General features: G+C 43.7%; 1 protein-coding gene across 1 annotated transcript in view; it reads left to right on the forward strand.

Moving 5' to 3' along the window:
- DPH1 (diphthamide biosynthesis 1) overlaps positions 1-21,569 on the forward strand; it is a 326,351-nt gene that overhangs the window by 236,064 nt on the left and 68,718 nt on the right. Inside the window, exon 6 of the mRNA XM_077294484.1 lies at positions 5,787-5,908. Within this exon, the coding sequence (XP_077150599.1) occupies positions 5,787-5,908 (122 nt within the window). The remainder of the gene's footprint in view (positions 1-5,786; positions 5,909-21,569) is intronic.

Below are 21,569 nucleotides of genomic sequence, written 5' to 3' on the forward strand. Positions count from 1 at the left end.
GTCAAAAAACTACTTTTGAGGCACAGTACAAAGCTTAGAAGAGAGAAAGTGCCATATTGGAGTTTATTTTTTTGCTGGAATGCTTTGAAGGTGTCACATTGGCAGAGCCCCTGAGGTGCCAGAACAGTAGAAACCCCCCATAAGTGTCCTCATTTTACAAACTACACAACCCAATTAATTCATTTAGGGGTGTAGTACGCATATCGAAACATGTGCCTCTCAGAATTTTATACTATTGGGCTGTGAAGAAAGAATGATTACATTTTTACCTCTAAAATGTTGTTTTAGCCCAAAGTTTTTAATTTTTATAAGAGCTAATAGCAAAAAAATTGACCTGAGTTTGTTGTTCAATTTTTTCTGAGTGTGCCAATACCCTGCATGCAATCGAACATATTTTGAGACACCGTACAAAGCTCAGGAGGGAATATACGCCATATAGTGAAGATTTTACTGTTATGGTTTGCGGGTGCCATGACCCACAGGAAGAGAGCCATTGAGGTGCCAGAACAGCTGAGCCTTCCCATAAGTGACGTAATTTTACAAACTATACCTCTCAATGAATTAATCTAAGGGTGCAGCGATCATATTGACAGTATTACGCTAGACTCCATCTGGCCTCTGTTCAGCAGCGTCCTTATTTTCAGAAGTCACAAAATCAAGTCTACCGCACTTTCTTGCACGCTTCAAAAGACGGACACTGCCGGATCGTAGGCCAGACTGCGTCCACAGTGCCTCCATCCTCCTCATTATAGGGAATCTTCTGTTGGAGGGTCCGTCTGAATCGCGTATTTCAGAGATTTACACGGTATCCCCAGTGTAAGCGCAAAGCACAGGATAAATGTGAGCTGAGCCTTGCTGCTATCTTTGGGATGAAAAATTAACAAATCAGGTGAAAAATTGGTTTTATTTTTTTATGCCGTCTCTTGTGCGATATAAGTGACTTTATTCTTCGGGTCGGTGCGATTACAGCGATGTGAGATTTATATATTTTTTTTTGTTTGACTGCTGTCACACACTAAAAGAAGCTTTTTTTTGTAAAAACAAACCAAGTTTTTGCATCCCCGTATTTTAAGAACTACAGTCATGGCCAAAAGTATTTACGCCCCTGCAATTCTGTCAGATAATACTCAGTTTCTTCCTGAAAATGATTGCAAACACAAATTCTTTGGTATTATTATCTTCATTTAATTTGTCTTAAATGAAAAAACACAAAAAGAATTGTTCTAAAGCCAAATTGGATATAATTCCACACCAAACATAAAATAGGGGGTGGACAAAAGTATTGGCACTGTTCGAAAAATCATTGCTTCTCTAATTTGTGTAATTAACAGCACCTGTAACTTACCTGTGGCACCTAACAGGTGTTGGCAATAACCAAATCACACTTGCAGCCAGTTAACATGGATTAAAGTTGACTCAACCTCTGTCCTGTGTCCTTGTGTGTACCACATTGAGCATGGAGAAAAGAAAGAAGACCAAAGAACTGTCTGAGGACTTGAGAAACCAAATTGTGAGGAAGCATGAGCAATCTCAAGGCTACAAGTCCATCTCCAAAGACCTGAATGTTCCTGTGTCTACCGTGCGCAGTGTCATCAAGAAGTTTAAAGCCCATGGCACTGTGGCTAACCTCCCTAGATGTGGACGGAAAAGAAAAATTGACAAGAGATTTCAACTCAAGATTGTGCGGATGTTGGATAAAGAACCTCTCCTAACATCCAAACAAGTTCAAGCTGTCCTGCAGTCCGAGGGTACAACAGTGTCAACCCTTACTATCCGTCGGCATCTGAATGAAAAGAGACTGTATGGTAGGAGACCCAGGAAGACCCCACTTCTTACCCCGAGACAAAAAAAAAGCCAGGCTGGAGTTTGCCAAAACTTACCTGAAAAAAACTAAAACATTTTGGAAGAATGTTCTCTGGTCAGATGAGACAAAAGTAGAGCTTTTTGGGCAAAGGCATCAACATAGAGTTTACAGGAGAAAAAAAAAGGCATTCAAAGAAAAGAACACGGTCCCTACAGTCAAACATGGCGGAGGTTTCCTGATGTTTTGGGGTTGCTTTGCTGCCTCTGGCACTGGACTGCTTGACCGTGTGCATGGCATTATGAAGTCTGAAGACTACCAACAAATTTTGCAGCATAATGTAGGGCCCCGTGTGAAAAAGCTGGGTCTCCCTCAGAGGTCATGGGTCTTCCAGCAGGACTATGACCCAAAGCACACTTCAAAAAGCACTAGAAAATGGTTTGAGAGAAAGCACTGGAGACTTCTAAGGTGGCCAGCAATGAATCCAGACCTGAATCCCATAGAACACCTGTGGAGAGATCTAAAAATGGCAGTTTGGAGAAGGCACCCTTCAAATATCAGGGACCTGGAGCAGTTTGCCAAAGAAGAATGGTCTAAAATTCCAGCAGAGCATTGTAAGAAACTCATTGATGGTTACCGGAAGCAGTTGGACGCAGTTATTTTGGCTAAAGGTTGTGCAACCAAGTAATAGGCTGAGGGTGCCAATACTTTTGTCTGGCCCATTTTTGGAGTTTTGTGTAAAATGATCAATGTTTTGCTTTTTGCTTCATTCTCTTTTGTGGTTTTTCATTTAAGACAAATTAAATGAAGATAATAATACCAAAGAATTTGTGATTGCAATCATTTTCAGGAAGAAACTAAGTATTATCTGACAGAATTGCAGGGGTGTGAATACTTTTGGCCATGACTGTATAACTTTCCTATATATCTGCTGACATAGTCATGTGAGGACTTGCGGGACAAGTTGACATTTTTATTTGTACCATTTTAGGTCACCAAACGTTTGTTGATCGCTTTCTATTCCGATTTTTGGGAGGCTGAACAAAAACAGCAATTCAGGAATTTTTTTTTAGTTTTTTCTGATGCCGTTTCTCTTGTGGTTAAATTGATAAGGCAGCTTTATTCTTCGGATGGGAATGATTACAACGATCCCACATTTATATAATTTTTTTATGTTTTGCCTTTTTTAAACAATAAAAACTTTTATATTTTTGCATCACTGTATTTTGGGAGCTATAACTTTTTTTTATCTTTCCACTGATGGAGCTGTATGGCAGTTTATTTTATGCAGGATAAGATGACGTTTTCAGAGATACCATTGTTATTTGCATTCTTCTTTTTGATTGCGTTTCATTCCACTGTTTGTTCGGCAGTATGATGAAAAAGCATAGATTTTTTATTTTTTTATTTTAAGCAATGTTTCTCTTGGGTTTACTAGTGTGACTGTTTTAAGAGTTGGGTTGTTACGAAAGTGGCAATACCAAATGTGTATTTTATTTGTTTTTTTTAAACAAAATATTTAGTGGTATAATGGGTTTTATTATTTATTATGTGATTTAAAAAAAATAAAAAATGTATCACAAGCATCTTAGATCATGCTCATGGTGTAAGAAGCTTGCTGTAGCCTGGTGCTTATCATGACCTCTGGTCATCATGGCAATGATCTGGGTCCTTGTGATGACGTTGCGCGGGCGATGAACGGAGGCTCTTCCCTCTCCCTGTCTTCTAAATGCGGCAATTGATAGACATCGCAGCTTTTAGGTGGTTAAAATGCCCAAGGCGGTGACCTCCTGGCAGTGAGAGCAGGGTGTCAACTGTCATGATAGTTGAATACCCGGCAGCAATCACGCGCGCACATTTGCCTTGATGTATTTATCCTTCATCCGTCAGGAACTCCTTCCATGTTGTATAGATTTGTGAAATGTCATCAAAGGGTTAAGGCTTGCAGTACTGGAGTCCTGGGTTCAAATCCTACCAAGGACATATAAATATTTTTTAAACGCAGTCAGTGAAATATTTTACCTCACAAAATGAATCCTCTGTGATCCCCTGCAGTAATGTCAGTATTGTCTTTTGCTTCCTCCCCTGCCCAGGAGATGTGGTATGCTCCGTACACGGTCAGACACAGACAATTTTTAAAATGAACTTTCTATCATGGGAAAACCCATTTAATGTGACCGGCTTCCTCTGCCTGTAGACACGTCGCGCATCTGCTGCCAGGATCAGCTGAATGATTCACTGCACCTGCGTAATTTGCGCAGGCACATTAAGTCAGACCGCCGCCATCTTTGTGCGGATGGATTGCGGCGGTCACATTAAAACTGTGCATGCGCTCCTCCTGTACAAAGATGGCGGTAGTCAGTGAATCATTCGGCTGATACCGGCGGCGGCGTGTTCGCGACGGTGTTCCACTGGTGGTACCGCGCAAGAGGCTGCATGAGTGTGTGGTGCGATGGTGCTCCGCTGGTGGTACTGCGCAGTAGGTTGGTACCAGCAGCAGTTTCCATATTGAGACACTCATCACTTGGGTGTCCCAATATGGCGGTCTGTGAACTTCCTCCGCTCGGAATTCTGGGATACGGTGACATCTGGACAGAACAAGAAATGAAAACATTACAAGGCAATTATATAAATAAATTATTATCCTTGTCATCTAGCCATCACAATTTGGCCCTTGTGCTCCCATCCTTAAACTTGCCCATTTTTTTTATTGCTTTCAATGTGCAGACTGTACACTTGCTTCCTAACATATCTCACCCTTCAACAGCCGCCATTGTAACAAGATAGTCAGTATTGTTCACTTAGGCTACTTTCACAGTTGCGTCGTTTGGCCTCCGTCGCAATGCGTCATTTTGGGGAAAAAACGCATCCTGCAAATGTGTCCGCAGGATGCGTTTTTTTTCCCATAGACTTGTATTGCCGACGGATTGCGTCGTATAGCCATGCGTCGCGTCCGTCGTGCACTGGATGCGTCGTGTTTTGACGGACCGTCGTATCGAAAAAATGTTCAAGTGAACGTTTTTTTCGTACATCGGATCCTGCAATTCGTACTGCGCATGCGCGGCCGGAACTCCGCCCCCTCCTCCCCGGGACTTTAGAATGGGCAGCGGATGCGCTGAAAAAACTGCATCCGCTGCCCACGTTGTGCCGAATTTTCACAACGTCCGTCGGTACGTCACGCCGACGCTTAGCGACAGCTGCGTACTGACGCAAGTGTGAAAGAAGCCTTAACCTGTCTTTTTTATGTATGCCTGATGGGTGTAATGTTTGTGCTCACAATTGCACACAGCTTTATATAGCTGGATTCACGTCCCATCCTGTAGCATGCATCCTGTTTGTTGCTACTCCCACATGTTACAGCCCAGAAACTCTAGCCCTTTTCTGTATGTTTCTGCAGTGGTTCTCGTCCCACGGTACTGCCAATACTCCACTAAATCGCGTTTTCATCCTGGTGTCAGTTTCGCAGTCTCACTGTACTTTATTGCATCTAGCACACCTCTTATCTCCTCTGCCGTGTTTCTCATCAGTCCCTGGCTTACTGCATCCTAATGTAATTATACGGTAGATAGATGTAATTCATCCTTCTCTCACCCATGATTGTGTGTGACTTATGACTGTGTGAAGAAGGCATCACAACACAACCACTACAATTTTAAATTTTTAGCAAATATGATTTGTCTGGGCATCAAAAACATTAAGGCCTATAAGATATTAATATAAACCATAGGGATTGCCAGGCTGCATTTACTTCCACTGTATAAAAGCAAAATAATTCACAAACAGTCGAATGAATTATTGAAAGACCTCACGCAGAAGGACAACTCAGGCTCTTATGTTTCTAGTGTGATTTTAATAGTCTCTAATAATGGCTCAGACTCCTTCAGCTAATGTAATTTTAATCTCTGGCATATGACTTCCACAAAAAAAAAAAACACTATTTAATGACTAAGCCCCTCTTTTGTGCTTTCCTTTTTTTTTTCCTTAGGCTGCAGTTCAAGATCTTCGCCCCGAGTTCAAAGTTCTCGTCCCCCAGAGTAAGCCACTATCACCGGGAGAAATCCTGGGCTGCACGTCCCCACGACTCGAGGCTTCTGTGGATGCTGTTGTGTAAGTAGTCTCATCAGTATGGTAATGTAAAAATAATAATGATCATGCCCTCTATAATACTGGATTACAGACTACACATCCCCATTTGTTTTCATTCATTTTCAGTGAGTGTAACGGAGTAGTGTCACAATACAGTCTTCGAAAAAAAAAGATGAAGTATTTGCTGAAACAGACATGTCAGGAGAGCTGTCACTGCTAAACATGAGGAAGGACAGATGGTCTACTTCAGTGTTTCTCCGCAATGTACCTCCTGTTAAAAAAGACCTTAAAGGCTATGATGATAGCTGTGCTGCCAAGCATTGGCATAGTGCAAGTAGCACATTTTGGGAATCGAGACACTATATAGTGCTTGGGATTATTTATCTGTTCAGTTTAGAATTTGTGGGGTCCTTAGTTCAAATCCGACTTATCAACAACTTCTGCATGGAGTTTGTATGTCTTCCCAGCGTTTGTGTTGGTGTCCTCTAGATACTCAAATTTCATACTGGTAGGCTAATTGGCTTTCAATAATATTGGTCCTAGTGTATGTGGGTCTAAGCTAGGTATATTAGATTGTGAGGCCCTTTGGTGACAGGCATGAATGTTAGTGATTACCATCTGTACCGTGTTCTGAAATATTTTGTCGCAATATAATTTATTAATCTGTTGCTTAACACCTCAAATGATTACGTGTCATGGTCCTAGGCTGTGAAACCCTAGTTTTGCTTTGTTTCTCTGGTTTTAATCCAGCTTGTTGCCAATCCCACTGCTAACTAGCTCCACCAGTCAGCAATTACTCTTTGGCTGCAATCCAGGGGCCTTTGCATTGAAGGCTATATTCATTTACATGGGTGAAAAGAAGAACGTAACGTTCTCAGGAATCTACTAAAATGGCTTCTGTCAGTTCTGTCTGTGTAAGGCTAGGTTCACATTGCGTTAGGGTGATCTGTTTAAAGGATCCGTTACTAAGCGGCACTAACGCTATGTAACAGATCCGTTAACGCACCCATTGCCATCCATACCTCTAACGCATGTCAAAATCTGCATGTGTTAGCGATGATGCGTTACTTTGTGACGCACCCTCGAACGCGGTCTACCGCGTTTTCGGGTATGTTAGGTCAAACGCACTTCGAATGGATGCTTTCGCTGTGCATAGACCTCCATTAATAACGCATGCCGACACAATGGTGCCATGCGTTAGCGCACTCGTAGGAAAAAAAAGAGATTTTGTGCAGCAGCGTTAGCGCATCCGTTTAACAGATCCGTTAAACGGATGGCACTAACGCAATGTGAACCTAGCCTAAGTCCTATTAAAAGTTTTAAATACAATTTTCCCAAATGAAGTCAAACACATATTAGGTCAAACTCAATTAGACATAGTAGAAACAAAAATCCCAGAACAGCAAACTTAAAGGGAACCTGTCACCCCCAAAATCGAAGGTGAGCTAAGCCCACCAGCATCGGGGGCTTATCTGCAGCATTCTGTAATGCTGTAGATAAGCCCCCGATGTATCCTGAAAGATGAGAAAAAAAGGTTCGATTATACGCACCCAGGGGCGGTCCCAGTCCGGTTCTGGTCCGATGGGCGTTGCGGTCCGGTTCAGGGCCTCCCATCTTCTTACGATGACGTCCTCTTCTTGTTTTCACGCTGCATCTCTGTGTGAAAATGGCCGCTCCTTACTCCCCGCACTCAGTGCCCGGCGCCCGCATACACCCCTCCGGTCACCGCTCACACAGGGTTTATGCCGCGGGTAACACACTCCGTTACCGCCGCTATTAACCCTGTGTGACCAAGTATTTACTATTGACGCAGCCTATGCAGCGTCAATAGTAAAAACATCTAATGTTAAAAATAATAAAAAAAATAAAAAATCATTAGATACTCACCTTCCGCCGCCTTTCCCGCTCCTCGCGATGCTCCGGCCGGTCCATGCAAGCGGCACGTTCCGGTGGCAAGGATGGTCTGGGAGAAGGACCTGCCATGACGTCACAGTCATGTGACCGCGACGTCATCACAAGTCCTGCGCGCCTGCGCGAGAAGGACCTGCCGTGACGTCATGGTCATGTGGCCGTGACGTCATGGTCATGTGACCGCGACACGGTCATGTGACCGCGACACGGTCATGTGACCGCGACGTCATCACACCCTGGGACCGAAAGCTGCCGCCTGCACCCCACACAGGCGACAGAACTACAATGCGCCTGCGGAAGGTGAGTATATGTTTATTTATTTATTTTTTTAAACCTGTGACATACGTGGCTGGGCAATATACTGCGTAGCTGGGCAATATACTACGTGACTGCCCAATATACTACGTGGCTGGGCAATATACTATGTGGCTCTGTGCTGTATACTACGTCGCTGTGCAATATACTTCGTGGCTCTGTGCTGTATACTACGTCACTGGGCAATATACTACGTGGCTCTGTGCTGTATACTACGTCACTGGGCAATATACTACATGGCTCTGTGCTGTATACTACGTCACTGGGCAATATACTACGTCACTGGGCAATATACTACGTCGCTGGGCAATATACTACGTCGCTGGGCAATATACTACGTCGCTGGGCAATATACTACGTGGCTGGGCAATATACTACGTGGCTGGGCAATATACTACTTGGACATACGTATTCTAGAATACCCGATGCGTTAGAATCGGGCCACCATCTAGTGTGTATATATATATATATATATATATATACTTGTGTGTCTGTTTAAGCATTCTGGTAGCCACTTGGATATGCAGCATAAAGTTTATTGTCCATCGTGTAGTTTACTAGGTCTATACTTCCCATTGCTCTCCAGGAACATGGCCGCTCCTAGCCCTACATCTCATGTATCTGTATGGACTATGAACGTTTTAAAGAAGATTCAGCGCTACCAACACTGGTTTCCTACAGAGGGTCAGTTTAAGCTCTTGAAATGCTTTGACAGTTTCTGGAGACTACATAGCCATAACCGAGTTTGTACCCTTTAGAGATAGGTTAAAGACGCTGCTATTACGGCTAAATTAGGGACAAACCTCCATTAATAGCCTACAATTTCCATGAATGCACTGACCTGTTTTTTGCTGAGGGTGCAAGGGCAGCTCTGTGTCGCCTCATCTGAGGCTGTCTCCCAGTTGGCCTTGGGAAACTAATAGGACTTTAATTTGACCCTATCTTGAGGCTTGGTGCATACCTTATGCCACGAGGGAAAACTGGTAAGTTCGAGAACCTGTTCTTCTGGTGTACCAATTTCCGGCCGTACTGGTTTTGGAAAGATGACAACATTTATGCCACTTTGACACCCACAGTGTTGGCATCTGACTGAGCCAGCAAGCAGGGGGTTTCGAGCGTATCCCTATCTTTCTAGGGTTTTACTAGATTGTCATGATATATCGGGATAGGCTACTCTATTCCATGGTCAGTGTATTTTTAAGTTGACCTCTCTCACCTTTTTTGCCACCTCATAGGGGCCCTGCCACTTGGTTTCGAATTTGCTCTCAACTGTGGACGCTAAGAGAAGTGCCCGATCCTCAGGCTTAAAGTGGTTGTGCCACGGGCTAAAGTATATTTTAATGAACAGATCTTGGAATAAAATTATATTACTCAATTGCATGTGTTTAAAAAAAAATGTTCCTCTTCCGAGATAATCTTATAAATGTGCAACCGCTACTGGCCAGGTGAGGAAGCAAAAGACTGTACAGACATTACAACATGGGATCACAGTCGATTCATTCATACTCACAAAAAAATCAGCTGTGATCCCATGCTGTCCTGTGTGTATACTCACGTTTGCGTTGTCCCCTGCCCAGGAGATGTGGTATGATCAGACTATGTTCCTGCATGGTCAGACCCAGCCATTATACGGTACATAGCAGGGGACATAAGATTGTCTCATCACAGGAACATTTTTTTTAAACATTTTTTTTAAACATTTTTTTTAAATTGTGGAGTTTACTTTTAGTCCAAGATATTATTTTTTTCTTGGCCTAACACTTTTAAATTGTCTCATTTGAGCCAACTTATTATACCTCCTGGTCGTGCCTCTTGTGCCTTGAGGAGGCACTCTTTTACTTGGTCACTTGACACAACAGATCATTGTGCCCAGCCAAATGTGGAAAACTATTGTCAGCTACTGGGGAACATCATTCTACCCTGTCAAGTTTTCCAGGGCACCTTTCACCATTCAGTCCCTGAGCTGTACAGTTCCGAAGTTGTCCTAAGAGTCCTCCAGGTCAGGGATATTGGCTTCAGGGGATGTTTACTCAATCTCCCCTCTAGCCAGTACAGTGAAAGGAAATTCACTGATTACATCATGTGACCTTGTTATCATAGCCGACTCCTGGTGGCATATATCGTTCTACTGTACGCCACAGCTTTAGCCCATAAGACTGAATGCAAAGGAAAATCTCGTCTGATAACTAGCATTCAGTAAGTCCTTGGCAATTCCTACTTGGTGGCACATGGAACCACATTCTGTGGGTATGTCTACTGAGCCATGGGATAGTTTTTGGCGTCTCCATGGATACACCTTACCCGTATAGGCTTCCCAGCTTTGCACAGACTTAAGTAGTGAGCTAATAAATCGGTCAACTACCACTGTTTCCACGATCTGTGCCAAAGAGCAGGTCTCAGGCTGCAGCCATTTTTGCTTCAGGTGTAGCAGGTCGAACATCTGAGACCAGGGAGGCTTGTCCCTTTGGTAGCGCCAGAGGTGCACCCGTTGCGCCCTGACTGTAAAGGCTATGCCCAAACATGCCATAATCCCCTCCTGCAGCTTTCCATATTCCTTGGCATCTTACAGGGCAAGGGCGTAGTACACGTTCTGAGGTTCCCCAGTAAGGTATGACCTCTGCCCATTGGCTTTGGTGCTCAGGTTCTCCCTGTCTGTCACCCTCTCAAAGGCAGGCAGGATAACCATGATGTTGTCCTCCACAGTGATTTTCTGCAAGGCTTGCTGTACTGTTTGCCCCACAGGGTACCGTCACTTTGGCTTGCGGGAGGTGCTATCTCTTTGGCCCAGACAATTTCTGCCAGGAGAGCCATCTCCTGTTGAATCTGCTGCTGAACCTGCTGCTCCAGGTTGGCCTAGACAAATTGCTTAATAAGGTCTTCCATGCTTCCAGACCGGGTTTACAATGCTGTAGCTGCCTTTACCCAGGACATTCAGTCTTTAAACTGCTATCACCTGTGCTCTTTGGCACTTCATGCCCGCATTCAATCACCTATTATAGGGTTTCAGCTGTTTATTGTCCATCATAAACTGTAAAGCTCCAAAATGAAAACTGCTTTTCTCCCATACAAATGAAACAGTCCTTTCTTTAGGCACAGTGAAACAAAGTAAATGTAGCAGTCTCACCAATCTCTGTATTCCAGACAGTATCGGCTCAAGCAGTTTAAACGTTCACCAAACAAACACACCTCTGTTCTGCTCCAGCCCAAATACCACCCTGATAAGCTAACCCAGACTGGGCTGGAGTATGTGAACGACTTTTTCCACCCAAACTCTTGTGGTTGCTCCTAAATCACAGACCCAAAATTCAGTCAAATTAAAACTCTCAAAGTATCCTAGTGTTACTGGTACAGAATTTACATTACTGAGGCCAGCCACCTCGGTGACACACATCTGCCATACACAGACACACAGTTCTGCAGTGTGTGACAAATCTGTTTAGTATCCAAATGGTACCGTTGGATTACCATTGCATATTTGCATATGCAATGGGGAATATTTTAAATGACCCAGAATCCTCCAAAGAGCAATTTAAAAATGACATTGATTAGCATTGATTATCTACTTTTATAGACACGTACGCTCCACCATGTTTATCTCATAGGGTAGAATTAGTTTCAGGTCTCCCTTGTCCACAGTAACGGTTTGTGTAACCGGTCACAGTGTTCTTTTACTGATGATTTATATTGTGCTGTGTAAAATAATGTCTTCCCGCCCTGTCATTAAGTCTTTTATTTGTTGCCTCACTTAATACCTGTGTTTATTGACATAATGTTCAGTAAGTGGAGATTTTGCATTTTTGACTTTCTCAATGCATTTCAAATCTGAGTTTTGTTAGTTTTGGCTTATTGTGCTCCCCATCCCCTATCCAGCTATTTTCATTAATATTTATTTGCGGTTAGAATCTCATTAGAATTTGGAGAGAGACAATATATTCCACAAAGCTGTACAATGGGGTATGAAGACAATACAAATAATGATGGCTCTGGAGTGTGGAACAATGGGAAGAAATGCGTGCCCTGCTGCTTATTTCTCCCTGGAATGAAAGGCGCAGCCTGTATGGAATGATATTTGTTGATGAGGGCGCATTGCCCTTTTTTAAAAAACTCAGCAACTGCAATCAAAATTAGGTGAAATATAAATAAAGGTGCTTTATCAGAAATGAGCTAGTAACAATATGTATGCATTACATAGGTGCTTACAATTCTGTAGCAAGCTGCACATACCCAATTGGCAATGCTTATGACTTCCATTGATGCCCACACCATAATTTTCATACTTACTGATTTTGCAGGACCGTCCTTTGAAGAGAACCACAAAATGAGCAGGGTTTTACGCAAAGCCTGATCATTAGTGGGTTTGCCCAGTAACTTTGGGGGCAGTCCCAAGACCGGGTTTAGATGTCTCGATTTGGGACATTGAATTGTTGGTAAGTATGGTAACACTACAAATGGCAGGAAACTATAGGTCGTGCTTAACAGCAAGCAATGAAGAGGTCCTGCGTGACCTCGAAACGCGTTGACTTTTAAACCTGTTTAATAAATGTCATCAGTTTTATCTATGAGCCATCATCAGCAGCGCATGAGTGATACCTTCAGCCTCCTCTCTTTATAGGTCATGCTTAACATTACATTTGTGCCACTGTTATCGAGCAATTGCAAACATTCATGTGTGCCCCAGGCCATAATTTCCATAAATTACCCTATTCTTTTGAAACACAAGCTCAGTGTCATTGTCTTGGAAAGAATATAATTTCCCTTTAAAATTTGTCTCTATATGATGTCACCTATTTTCTTCCTTAGTAAAGCACATTCAAAATTTAGGCAAGTCCGGGCCATTCACTTATTGACATCTAACAGTACAAAGGTCAAGACAATGTAGAGATTTAACCCATACAAACCTCTTGCTGTTGTATAACTGTTGACAATGTATAACTAGGTAGATTTTTTTTATTGTGTGGGTTATACCAGCCTGTGTGAACTTTTAAAGTGAACCAAACAGCTTATTATCAGGCACTGTGTCATGATTCCCCAATGGCATGGGAATATCAGAAACACAAAATAACAGACTAGCCCTCGGGTGATGGAAACTCAAGCTGACCGTGACCTAAATCTACCACACAACTAACAGTAGCCAGGAAGCATTCCTACGGCTGCCTAGATGCCATGCGCCAGCCGGAGAACTAACTACGCCTGGAAGAGGAAGGAACAGACCTGGCTTACCTCTAGTGAAATTCCCCAAAGATGATAGTAGCCCCCACATATATTAACGGTGAGTTCAGAGGAAAAGACATACACAGTATGAAGGTAGATTTAGCAAAGCGAGGTCCACTTACTAGATAGAGGAAGGATACAAAAGAGGACTTCACGGTCAGCTGAAAAACCCTTTCAAAAACCCATCCTGAAATTACTTTAAGACTCCTGTGTCAACTCATGACACAGGAGTGGCAATTTCAGTCCACAAGAGCTTCCAGTAACAGGAAATGACAAACTGTAAACTGGACAAAAAATACAAAACAAAAAGGACAAGAGTCCACTTAGCTGATCAGCAGACTGGTAGCAGGAACATGCAACTGAAAGACTCAGGTTACAATGATGACCGGCAAGGAAGTGACTGGAGAGCAAGGCTAAATAGGGAACTCCCAAAACTGATGGAAGCAGGTGAGCTGAGGCAGAAAAGAACACACAAGTCTCCAGTACCACCAGCCACCACTAGGGGAGCCCAAAAAGCGGATCACAACAGTACCCCCCCCTTAAGGAGGGGGCACCGAACCCTCACAAGAACCGCCAGGGCGACCTGGATGAGCCCTATGAAAGGCACAAACCAAATCCGAGGCATGAACATCAGAGGCAGTTACCCAAGAATTATCTTCCTGACCATAGCCCTTCCATTTAACCAGATACTGGAGTCTCCGCCTGGAAATACGGGAGTCCAAGATCTTCTCTATAACGTACTCCAATTCACCCTCAACCAGCACAGGAGCAGGAGGCTCAGCAGAAGGAACCACCGGCACCTCGTATCTCCGCAACAACGACCGATGGAACACATTATGGATAGCGAAAGATGCCGGGAGGTCCAAACGAAAGGAAACAGGGTTAATAATCTCCAAAATCCTATAGGGACCGATGAACCGAGGCTTAAATTTAGGAGAAGAAACCCTCATTGGGACAAAACGGGAAGACAACCACACCAAGTCCCCAACACGAAGGCGAGGACCAACCCGACGCTGGCGGTTAGCAAACCGCTGAGTCCTCTCCTGGGACAAATTCAAATTGTCCACCACTTGTTCCCAAATCCGATACAACCGATCCACCACAGCATCTACTCCAGGACAATCCGAAGACTCCGCCTGACCAGAAGAAAAACGGGGATGAAACCCCGAATTGCAAAAGAAAGGGGAAACCAAAGTGGCCGAACTAGCCCGATTATTAAGAGCAAACTCCGCCAACGGCAAAAAGGCAACCCAATCATCCTGATCCGCAGACACAAAACACCTCAAATACGTCTCCAAAGTCTGATTAGTTCGCTCCGTCTGGCCATTAGTCTGAGGATGAAAGGCAGACGAAAAAGACAAATCAATGCCCAACCTGGCACAGAATGCCCGCCAAAATCTAGAAACGAACTGGGTACCCCTATCAGAAACGATATTTTCAGGAATACCATGCAAGCGAACCACATTTTGAAAAAACAAAGGAACCAACTCAGACGAGGAAGGCAACTTCGGCAATGGCACCAAATGAACCATCTTAGAAAAACGGTCACACACCACCCAGATAACAGACATCCTCTGAGAGACAGGAAGATCAGAAATAAAGTCCATCGAGATGTGCGTCCAAGGCCTCTTCGGAATAGGCAAGGGCAACAACAACCCGCTAGCCCTAGAACAACAAGGCTTGGCCCGAGCACACACATCACAAGACTGCACAAAAACACGCACATCTCGAGACAGAGATGGCCACCAGAAGGATCTAGCCACCAAATCCCTGGTATCAAAAATTCCAGGATGACCCGCCAGCGTAGAAGAATGAACCTCCGAGATGACTCTACTGGTCCAATCATCAGGAACAAACAGTCTACCAGGTGGACAGCGATCAGGTCTATCCGCCTGAAACTCTTGCAAAGCACGTCGCAGATCTGGGGAAATAGCGGATAATATCACCCCATCCTTAAGGATACCTGTAGGTTCCGAATCACCAGGGGAATCAGGCTCAAAACTCCTAGAAAGGGCATCTGCCTTCACATTCTTAGAACCCGGTAGATATGAGACCACAAAATTAAACCGAGAGAAAAACAACGACCAGCGCGCCTGTCTAGGATTCAGGCGCCTGGCAGACTCAAGATAAATCAGATTCTTGTGATCAGTCAAAACCACCACCTGATGTCTAGCACCCTCAAGCCAATGACGCCACTCCTCAAATGCCCACTTCATGGCCAAAAGCTCCCGATTACCGACATCATAATTTCTTTCGGCGGCAGAAAATTTTCGAGAAAAGAACGCACAAGGTCTCATCACTGAGCAATCGGAACTTTTCTGCGACAAAACCGCCCCCGCTCCGATCTCGGAAGCATCGACCTCAACCTGAAAGGGGAGAGAGACATCAGGCTGGCGCAACACAGGGGCAGACGAAAAGCGGCGCTTAAGTTCCCGAAAGGCCTCCACAGCGGCAGAGGACCAATTGGCAACATCAGCACCCTTCTTAGTCAAATCCGTAAGAGGCTTAGCAACACCAGAAAAACCAGTTATAAATCGACGATAAAAATTAGCAAAGCCCAAGAACTTCTGAAGACCCTTTAGAGAAGTAGGCTGCGTCCAGTCACAAATAGCCCGAACCTTGACAGGGTCCATCTCAACAGAAGAAGGGGAAAAAATGTACCCCAAAAAGGAAATCTTTTGAACCCCAAAAACACACTTAGAACCCTTTACACACAGAGAATTCTCCCGCAAGACCTGAAAAACCCTCCTGACCTGCTGAACATGAGACTCCCAGTCCTCAGAAAAAATCAAAATATCGTCCAAATACACAATCATAAATTTATCCAGATATTCACGGAAAATATCATGCATAAAGGACTGAAAAACTGAAGGTGCATTAGAAAGGCCGAAAGGCATTACTAAATACTCAAAGTGGCCCTCAGGCGTATTAAATGCGGTTTTCCACTCATCCCCTTGCTTAATTCGCACCAAATTATACGCCCCACGGAGATCAATCTTGGAGAACCACTTAGCCCCCCTTATGCGAGCAAACAAATCAGTAAGCAGCGGCAACGGATACTGATATTTGACAGTAATTTTATTCAGGAGTCGATAATCAATACAAGGCCTCAGCGAGCAATCCTTTTTAGAGACAAAGAAAAACCCAGCTCCTAAAGGTGATGAAGAAGGACGAATATGTCCCTTTTCCAGGGACTCCTTAACATACTCTCGCATGGCAGCATGCTCAGGTACAGATAGGTTAAACAAACGACCCTTTGGAAATTTACTGCCTGGAATCAGATCTATGGCGCAATCACACTCTCTGTGGGGAGGGAGAGAACCAATTTTAGGCTCTTCAAAAATATCCCCAAAATCCGACAAAAATGCCGGAACCTCAGAGGGAATAGATGACGAGATAGAAACCAAAGGTATGTCCCCATGAGCCCCCCGACATCCCCAGCTTAACACAGACATAGTTTTCCAGTCCAGTACTGGGTTATGAGATTGCAACCATGGTAATCCAAGCACTAACACATCATGTAAATTATGCAACACGAGGAAGCGAATCATCTCCTGATGGTCTGGAGTCATACGCATAGTCACTTGCGTCCAGAACTGTGGTCTATTACAAGCCAGAGGTGTAGAATCAATACCCTTCAGAGGTATAGGAACTTCCAGAGGCTCCAAATCAAACCCACAGCGCCTGGCGAAGGACCAATCCATGAGACTCAGAGCGGCGCCAGAGTCCACATAGGCATCCACGGTAATAACTGATAATGAACAAATCAGAGTTACAGACAGAAGAAATTTAGACTGTAAAGTGCCAATAGAAACAGACTTGTCAACCTTCCTAGTACGTTTAGAGCATGCTGATATAACATGCGCGGAATCACCACAGTAGACGCACAAGCCATTTTTGCGCCTATAATTCTGCCGCTCGCTTCTTGACAGAATTCTGTCACATTGCATTTTCTCTGGCGTCCCTTCAGAAGATACCGCCAAATGGTGCACGGGTTTGCGCTCCCGCAAACGCCGATCAATCTGAATCGCCATTGTGATGGACTCATTCAGACCTGTGGGCATAGGAAACCCCACCATGACATCCTTAACGGCATCAGAAAGGCCTTCTCTGAAAATTGCCGCTAGGGCACACTCATTCCACTGAGTAAGCACAGACCATTTACGAAATTTTTGGCAGTATATCTCAGCTTCATCTTGCCCTTGAGACAGGGCTATTAAAGCTTTTTCAGCTTGAATCTCCAAATTAGGTTCCTCATACAGCAACCCTAAAGCCAGAAAAAACGCATCCACATTGAGCAACGCAGGATCCCCTGGTGTCAATGAAAATGCCCAATTTTGAGGGTCACCTCGCAGCAAAGAAATCACAATCTTAACCTGCTGAACAGGATCTCCAGAGGAGTGAGGTCTGACAGAAAGGAATAATTTACAATTACATTTGAAATTCAGAAACCGAGATCTATCTCCGGAAAATACCTCTGGTGTAGGAATCTTAGGTTCAGAAATAGGAGTACGTATAACATAATTTTGTAAATTCTGAACCTTCGTAGCAAGATTATTTAAACCTGCAGCCAAACTCTGAGAGTCCATCCTTAAACCGGAGAGATCAGAGCCATTCAAGGATTAGAAGGAGAGAAAGGCAAGGCTGTAAATAGAGCAGAAATACAACTGAGCCAACTAAGTAGCAAACAAGTGAGGAAAAAAAAAAAAAAAATCTACAGACTTCTTTTACTCTCCTTTCTTCTGCCAATTACTTTAACAGTGGCCGGTCATACTGTCATGATTCCCCAATGGCATGGGAACATCAGAAACACAAAATAACAGACTAGCCCTCGGGTGATGGAAACTCAAGCTGACCGTGACCTAAATCTACCACACAACTAACAGTAGCCAGGAAGCATTCCTACGGCTGCCTAGATGCCATGCGCCAGCCGGAGAACTAACTACGCCTGGAAGAGGAAGGAACAGACCTGGCTTACCTCTAGTGAAATTCCCCAAAGATGATAGTAGCCCCCACATATATTAACGGTGAGTTCAGAGGAAAAGACATACACAGTATGAAGGTAGATTTAGCAAAGCGAGGTCCACTTACTAGATAGAGGAAGGATACAAAAGAGGACTTCACGGTCAGCTGAAAAACCCTTTCAAAAACCCATCCTGAAATTACTTTAAGACTCCTGTGTCAACTCATGACACAGGAGTGGCAATTTCAGTCCACAAGAGCTTCCAGTAACAGGAAATGACAAACTGTAAACTGGACAAAAAATACAAAACAAAAAGGACAAGAGTCCACTTAGCTGATCAGCAGACTAGTAGCAGGAACATGCAACTGAATGACTCAGGTTACAATGCTGACCGGCAAGGAAGTGACTGGAGAGCAAGGCTAAATAGGGAACTCCCAAAACTGATGGAAGCAGGTGAGCTGAGGCAGAAAAGAACACACAAGTCTCCAGTACCACCAGCCACCACTAGGGGAGCCCAAAAAGCGGATCACAACAGCACTGGCTGTATGATCTCAGCTAAGTATGGTTGACTCTGACACCCTACAACGTTTCGGTGAAAAACATGCACTGAAAGCCATCTGGAGACTAGCCGGATAGGTGGGTCCCAGCCAGCTTCTCCCCGCCTACTACCTTGGAGTGATAGGTCTCTCCCTATAAATTCATGTTTCAGAGTCAAATCTAGCTGGTTGAGCTCATGCAGCCAGTGCCTGATATATGTAAGTAAAGAGAGAGGATTTACACCGGCACTTCACCCGAGGAGGGAGGGGATAAATGATAAATGCTGCCCGTGGATCAGGCAACATGGATCAGCTCTCAGGTTCACTTTAAAGGGATTGCACAGTACTGAAATATTGATAACCAGTTATCAGTAGAGGTTATTAATTTAAGACCGTTAAGGGTCCAGCACCCAGCATCCCCATTGATTATCTATTACTAGGTTCTGCAGCCATTGGAAGTTCCAAGCTCGGTACATTGTGTAGTGGCCGTTCTCTGGTACTGCAGCTCAGCTCTTATTAAAGTGAATGGGAGTCTGGTTATAGTACCCGAGAACCGTCACTATGCAGTGGTTAGTATTGTGGTGTACTGGGAGCCGTAGGACCTGGTACTACCTAATCGGTGTACGTGATGGTGTTTGATAATGAAAATCTATGCCACACATAAGTGATCAATATTTTAGCACTTGACAATTGCTTTAACAATAACTAAACTTTTTAAAATGTTTTACTACTTTAACCCTTTTTATAGTAGAGGAAGGAGCAGAAGTGTATAACTTTCCCTCAAGCTCAAGTAAAGTGACAATAAAAAGTCTATGGGGTCTGCTTGTGACTCCAGGATTAGCCAAGCAGTTCAGCCCTTTCCTTCGTGTATTTGGTGGCGGTCTCAGGACCCCAACACTTATTGATAAAAATGATTAAATAGCAGCTACTGCATATCAAAACGTGTTTTTAAACCGTCTAGTTACCCTTTACAGGTTGTGACGATCTTCCAGATTAAACGAAATGCAGTAAGCTTCCTACTTGTCCGATTCTTCGGTGCAGCTAGCCATTATTTTGCGTAGATGAGATAAATGTACGGCTTTGCTTTGAGGTCTCGGGTCCCCGATGATGTCTGAATACCGGTGGGTCTTCACTATAACTAAAGCAAGGTAATTTCTCACCTAGAAATAAGAGGAGAGAAAATAATAGTGTGTAAAAAATTAAGTAGTTAACTGCGCTGTGTACCAAAGCATATTACACAAGAATAAGGAGGAGGCCGCACTAAACGCTTGATGTACGGCCTCTCCTTGAAGCACATAAAGAGTGACTTCAAAGCTGTGTTTTATTGATATTGTATTAATGGGATGGACGCTTTGGCTACACTGTAAAGGAGCACATATTGTATTTCCAGGATATTTATTAGTCTGTCGTTAGTTAAGTTTAATTTCAGAATTGACTGAATGTGATTATTCATGTTCCCCATGCAACAGAAGAACGATGATGGCACTCGGGGGACGAAAAACTTTTTTTTTTCTCTCCACTGCGCTTTCATTGCTTAGGTCCAGTTTGACGTCATTATTACCAATATTGCTGTGTGATGTTAAAGTCCACAGACACACATATACACATCTCTATATAGGATTTTAGACCGTGCAGTAACAGAAAGAACATGGACGACCAATAGGAGTCACAAACTGAACAGTGCTTGGTTAACATATTTGACCAGTCTCTCTGATCATCAGCCAATCTCCCAAAATAGGGGAGATATCCTAAATTTTCATCATGGCAGGCAAGTCCCCTATAGGGACTTCTTTCAGCCATCTGAAGGGAACGGAGCTTGCTGTGTATTAAAAGGGGCTTTTTACAGTGGTGGCATGCCACTAGAAAATACCATCCCATTGTTTTCAGAGAGGGTCTGATCTCTGGAGACTTCTCCCCACCCATAAATTCTATGAACAAAGACGAATCAAGGCTACTCCAGGGTTGCCAACTTGTTTGTTTTTTTGGGGGCCAAAGTATCTAAAAATCACAGACAACAAACAGTTTTTACAGACACATTGGAAAATCACAAATCTCTACAGCCCATGTATAATTCTGATGTAAGTACCTCAGCTACGTTCACTGTGAATTGTAAACCCATGATAATCACAGTAATAATAACTTCTACTAATTTCTCCCCATAAAATATCTGACACATCAGATTTTATTTTACAGACAGGGGAACAAACTGCCCTATTTTTAGGGACGGTCCATGAATTTCTGGGCAACACACACACTGCATCACATACATTTTCAGTCTCCAGAGGTTGAAGCCCCACCTATCATGAAGTGATGGTGAGGCCTAGTCATATGGTTTCTGATCGGTAATTGGTAAAACTCTTTACATTTTTTTTTAATCTCCCTTTTCACTAAAGCAATAGTGCAAAATCTGCAGCCTTCAGTGCTCCTCTGTGTGACGCCCAGTCTTCTGTTACATACACGATTAGTTGCATTTATTTTCCATGTCTGACATAAGAGGAGTGGCGCGTTATCAGGGTAGACGGTCGGTGCTGTTGGTGCACTCTCCGGCACTCCATATATCAGTAGAAGAGCAGACCCCTGCACGGCACCCTGGAGAAAAGTGGATGAGGTAGAGGGATGGCCGTGCACAAGTTCCACTATTATCATTGTGAAACTCTCAGACTTTTTATGAACTGTCTTAACTTCAGGGTCACTTTCCTTTATGAGTACGGACGGGGAAGAAGGAACCTTCAGTCTCCTTATAGAT

Source organism: Ranitomeya variabilis, chromosome 3 (assembly GCF_051348905.1).
Source record: "Ranitomeya variabilis isolate aRanVar5 chromosome 3, aRanVar5.hap1, whole genome shotgun sequence".
In the NCBI taxonomy this organism is placed as follows: Eukaryota; Metazoa; Chordata; class Amphibia; order Anura; family Dendrobatidae; genus Ranitomeya; species Ranitomeya variabilis.